At 37.3% G+C, this 5851-nt stretch overlaps 1 protein-coding gene across 1 annotated transcript; it reads left to right on the forward strand.

Annotated features, from left to right (window-relative positions):
- The first annotated feature begins 696 nt into the window (after positions 1 to 696).
- On the forward strand, positions 697 to 2863 carry LOC124367232 (CLIP domain-containing serine protease 14D-like). Its single transcript, XM_046823911.1, has 2 exons — positions 697 to 800; positions 2422 to 2863. Exon 2 carries the CDS (start codon positions 2445 to 2447, stop codon positions 2778 to 2780), a length of 336 nt encoding a protein of 111 aa, XP_046679867.1. The 5' UTR covers positions 697 to 800; positions 2422 to 2444; the 3' UTR covers positions 2781 to 2863.
- Positions 2864 to 5851: the final 2988 nt, after the last annotated feature.

Here is a 5851-nt window from a genome sequence, read left to right on the forward strand (position 1 = left end):
TAAAGACACACAAAAATAATGTTTTAAGGAAGGCTAATTTTCTTTAAAGCCTTATTCTGCTCATCCTCATGGGCCACTGGCCTGTGAGAGAATCTTATCAAACAGAAGGGGGAGTCGATTCAGTACAAAATCGATAAAGGTGCGATAAGGCACACAGAGGATTCGAACCTGCGCTATCTCTTACTCAGACCTAAAATGCATCGTTTTAGACCACTTGACCATCGGTACTCTAAAATAATTGAATTATAATTTGGCATATAAATCAGGCCATCGCAGGACAGGAACTTAAAGAAAGTCGTAAAAGATTTTCCGCGGCACACAAGTCACGTCACCGACATTCACGGTAACCAGTTACCGTTTATAATTCAGACTAGAAGATTTGCAATCACCTTATTGTCATCTGGTCTCACAAATTTACTGAGCGATTTCAGTGTGTCAAATAAAATATTCGAGTTGAGTTTTAATTTTCATTTTAAAATATCAATTGGCAATTTTTTGTAGCTTTACATCCTCGTAATTTTTGAGAGCATTAATAGTCAAGACTTGTTTAGTTTCTTAGTCAAATCAGTCCAGGAGGTAAAACCTTTATGTAACTATTTATGTTTTTTACAGATTAAAAGTTACCCTCGGAGAGCATGATCTGAGACACGTCAGCTACTGCCATAATCACCGATGTGCCTCTCCACCGGTTGAGAGATTGTACGTCCATCCAGCGTACACTGTAATAAATCCTGTAACAGGAGTCGTTAACGACAACGACATTGCACTCATCCGTTTAGAACACCCTATAACATTCACTGGTAAAACTATATTTTAGTCTTACTAATAGTCTCTATAACTTTCTTTTACCTAAATTCAGTATCACTGAGTTTTATTTAGTTGATACAATCAAGATTTTCCGGTTACCCTCAAATGTCCAATTTGTTCAATAATTTGTTTAGTAAGCGATAATTAATTATTAATGACATGTACTGCTGAAAGTTTGGCCTCTACAAAGAAACGGGTCGAGAACGTTTTAAGGCACAAAGGTACAAATGGGGCCTTACTCTCTGTCCACTACGGGAAAATATCAGTTGTCTGGATTCTCCAAAATTTTTTCCTGGCTACGTTCTTGGCCTTCTGCTATTAAGACCCTAGGAATATATCCTGGTTTTGCAAATATTAGGGGAGTCCAACCATTTATGCTCCGCTGATTCTTCTGCCCTCTACAGAGTCCCTATTCATCAGACTTGCTTAAACCCTCCTTCTGATGTTTCCGAAGAGGGACCTGTTAGCAATCCAAATACTAGTTTTTATATTCCCCCAGCTTAGATATATGAGCCTAGTCCTTCCTTTAGCTTAAAAAGGAGCGTTGCTAATTCTCTGTCCTGAGACCTCTCTCCATGTCTTGCATCTGACTCTCTTTTTCCTGCATTCCTGTAGTCCCATACTATCTCTGGGTCATAAGAGACTCTATGATACGAATTCCACATATTTAGACCCATTCTGGATAAGCCCTCTAGCGATCTATTTATTGCCAAGAAATAATTAGCATAATTGATGGTATAAATTTTTTGTGTGTTTTCAGATAATATACGTCCGATATGTCTGCCCACGGCATATGGACAATACTTGCAACAATTTGCTGAAGCAACTTACACAGCCGCAGGATGGGGAAGAACAACACCAGGTATGAGACTTTATTTTATAAAATTATGCAACAACAGGTATAGTCTAGGACCTGATAGACATTTTGCATTGCATAAGCATACAACCTGAGCACCACCTAGAAATCGGTGGAGAAATATCTCCTAAGGAAGAAATTAATCGTTAGCTACGCTGGTTTTGTTACATATCGTAATAAAGTAAACTAAAGTAAAATATGTTTCGATTTACCAAGGAAATGAAGGCTTAATAAAGGTTAATGTATAAACGAAAATGTTTTTCTCAGAATATATTTTTCATAGCTTGACTTTCTTAAAACCTACCGTCAGACACATAAATAATAGTTATTACACATTCAGAGATCTATATAAAGAGACTGAAAGATGGCCACAGTATAAGGGTGTATGTAAAGATTTCGAAACGATATAATTTTTTTTAATACAGCAATTTTAAAATACCGAATTTACTATATCTCTTAACAATAATTGTTTTTAACAAATTGAAATTCATATAAATATTATGTTTGCCCTCTATAAAGAACCTATTAAACTTAAGTATGTGAAACAATTTTCAAATTTTATTTATCTGATCAGTTATAAGTTTATCGTAAAACAATCGAACTGGTAAAGTGTAGTACGATACTAAGATAACGAGTTCGCGCCACACTTTGGCATTAGTTTTTAAATACGTCTAGAAATATTGTTAACGCTTTAGTAGAAGTGGTTTCAAATGCCTTGAACACAATAAGGTAATATGATTTCATGCTGATCTGTCTAGGCGGACCTGGGAGCGATACACTGATGGCAGTCAAAGTTCCGGTGGTGTCCAAAGGAGAGTGTGAGATTTCCTACACTGACAGTCAATACTACTGGTTCGTGTGTCCTCGAGGCGTTACCTGTCACGTGATCAGCGACAAGCAACTCTGTGCAGGAGGAATACAAGGAGAAGTTACGTGCGACGGAGATTCTGGAGGTCCTCTCATGATGTCTGATGGGCTGAACCCTACTACATACTACGTTGTTGGAATAACGTCTTACGGGTTGAAAAAAAAAGATAGAAGTTGTGTATCCGGAGTTCCAGATGTGTTTACCAGAGTATCTGAGTATATACCGTGGATACTGGATACTATATACTAGTAAAATCATGATTTTGGGAAGTCACTTAAAACGTTGTTTAATGTCTTAAAATAAAGCAAACTTATAATGAGTTTTGAAGTTTATTTACAGTGCAATCTCTTACATCTGTATGATAGTGACATATTTTGTTCTCTTAGAACAATAACCTGAAAAATTGCACTTATTACTGAAATTTGCGCTACTTCCGATTTGACAGGATACTCTAAATGCTTGCATGTAGAGGCCGTCTCATGTGTCAAGATCTAAGAGGAAGTTTTTTGGCTGCGAATACAGCCATATCTCCTTGGAAACAGAGGAAAGTCTAGTCAAAGCAGACGTGGGGTGGTATGCCGTTATGTCTAGGCTACCAACAGCCCTTACCATTTAGGAAGCCCACCCCTTTAGATTGCCCAGATTTAAGTGACACATCGATGTTATCTGTATCTAGTGTAGGTTCAACTGGATGGTATAAACTAGCCGGAAGTGACCCTTCGCGGAAGTGAATCTGCAGTGTCCAAACAAGGTAGGAGTAGGTCACAGCATGTATCGCGTAACAAGCTTCGCTGAGGTGGAATACCCAATTCTATATTGAGCTATACCTTATTAGACCGCGGTATAAAGGCTATAGCTCATTTAATTATTATACATTTTATTGTTATGTCACATGTTAAATCTCATATGATTGTACTCAGTTTGATTACAAATTTATTTATTCCAAAATTTTCTCGCTGCTGTTATGTTTATCCATTAGACAAATGTAAAAATATCAGCCCTGGTGTGACATGCACCATCACCGAGCACTATGTTGCTTACATAGAAATGTGGAGTTTTGTGCAAAGGTTTAAAATCTATAGGTCAGTGCACTCAGACAGACAGAAATAATCAGACTTCTCGATTGGTGCTTCGCTACCGCTCAACCAGTAATATACCTAATCATCAAAAGAATTAGAACAATTCATTTGTATATAACGTTTACTATAGTACGTACCCTACTTCCATATAGTTCAAAATTGGCGTAGTGTTTCCTACTATAACAGGAATGGCAATGATAGATGTAAAAGTGAGTCTTGTTGACAAGATTTTGAAGGCCATATAGTTTAAGAAAAGGAGGTGTTTTTCTTGTCTTATCTAAAAAGTTTGTTTATCTTGGACACTAAATTTTGCACCAAAACTCCGAATTATGGATTTAAACTCGCGTGGCTCACCTCTTACCGCAACAGCCGGATTCAGATAGTCCGAAACATTAAATATTCATTCTCAAAAGTACCACTGAAATATGAAATGAAATGAAATATTTCTTTATTTGAGGCGAAATTAGGGCCTCATGGCCCTTTCTTACATTTAACCTCATATACAAACTAGAACAAAATATTTTCATTTCTAAATAATAATAAAATTAAATATTGTATTGTAAAACATTTTCAATATGAACAAAAAGTACAACTTTATTTAAGAATATAAAATAAAAATGTATAACGATAAAAAGGTATATAAACATATTTATAATCACATACTCACACGCAAAATAATAACATGTACTTGTATATAATGCATATAAGAAACACAACTCAAACCACTCACACATCTCACACTCTACTCATGCCAGTGCAACCGCAGCGAAGAGACCTATGCCGACCCCGCCCCAACCATGCGCCCCAGATAGTGCTCTCTCAGCGACGCCACGAACCGAGGACGACTCTCCAAGGATGTTATACTACGAGGAAGGGAATTCCACAGACGACATGCCGTTACTACAAAAGACTTGTCATATACAGCAGTTCTGTGCAACGGCATGCGGAGCACAGACGAACCAGAGCGAGTTCTATCCACACCACTTTGAGAGACAAATTTGAAATCGTTTAAGAAATAATTTGGAAAGCCAGAATTTAAAATTGAATGGACCAATGTTAAGATTTTTATTGATCTGAGGTCATTCAACTTCAAAATCTTTGAATTAATATAATAGGGTGTTATATGTTCATCTCTCCTGAGATCAAATGCATATCTCATACAATAATTTTGGGTTCTCTGGAGTTTTTCACCCAAAGCCACAGTCATGTCGTTCATTACACTGTTACAGTAAGAAAAGTGAGGCAGTATGAGTACTTTAACCAACAACAGTTTTATGTGAAGTGGCAAAAACCTCTGCAGCTTTTTCAGTGAATGCATTGATGCAAAAACTTTCTTACAGGTCTCTGTCACTGCATCAGTCCAGCTAAGAGTACAGTTTATTGTCAGCCCTAAGTTCCTAACTTTATCGTAATAAGGTAGTACAGTTCCATTCACAGTAACGTTACGTATAGATGTAAAATCGATCAAAGATCGAGAGCGGTAATGAGATATCACAATTGGTTTAGTTTTGTCGTGGTTTAGTTTAAGTCCGTGTTTACTAGTCCAGTCCAGTACATTTTTTATGTCAGAGTTGATCATGGTAATGCCATCATCGATTTGGTGTATGTTAACATGGAGATATATCTGGAGGTCATCGGCATACATGTGGGACTTGCAGTGTACCAGTACCGTGCTCAAGTCATTAACGTACAACACAAACAAGAGAGGACCAAGTATGGAACCTTGAGGAACACCACACTCAACACTCAGCCAGTCAGATGTTATGTCACCTACTTGTACACACTGCCTTCTGCCAGACAGATAAGACCTCAGCCATTGCAGGACATTTTCTGAAAAAACAATTATTCTCAATTTAGCCAATAGTAGTCTGTAGTTTACACAATCAAAAGCCTTTGAAAAATCAAAGAGTGTCAGTATTGTGCTTAGTTTTTGGTCCATTGCGAATCGTATATCGTCAGTGACTTTCAGTAAAGCAGTTTCAGTACTATGTCCTGTTCGAAATCCGGATTGTAAATAATTTAGAACGTTATTTCGTGTTAAATAATCAGTAATCTGGCAGTGCACAATTTTTTCAAGGCCCTTGGATAGAGCAGGCAGGATACTAATTGGTCTGAATTCTTGGCAAGATGTTGGAACTGAGGTCTTGTTCAATGGGCGGACAATAGCAGACTTCCAAAGTGAAGGGAAAATACCCTGTCTCAGTGACATGTTGAAAATGTATGTGATTATTGGAAGGGTTG

This window comes from Homalodisca vitripennis, chromosome 8 (assembly GCF_021130785.1).
Source record: "Homalodisca vitripennis isolate AUS2020 chromosome 8, UT_GWSS_2.1, whole genome shotgun sequence".
Classification (NCBI taxonomy): domain Eukaryota; kingdom Metazoa; phylum Arthropoda; class Insecta; order Hemiptera; family Cicadellidae; genus Homalodisca; species Homalodisca vitripennis.

What these genes read in the sequence shown, in the direction of transcription:
- LOC124367232 (XM_046823911.1), top strand. Translation starts at nt 2,445, where the DNA reads ATGGCAGTCAAAGTTCCGGTGGTGTCCAAAGGAGAGTGTGAGATTTCC.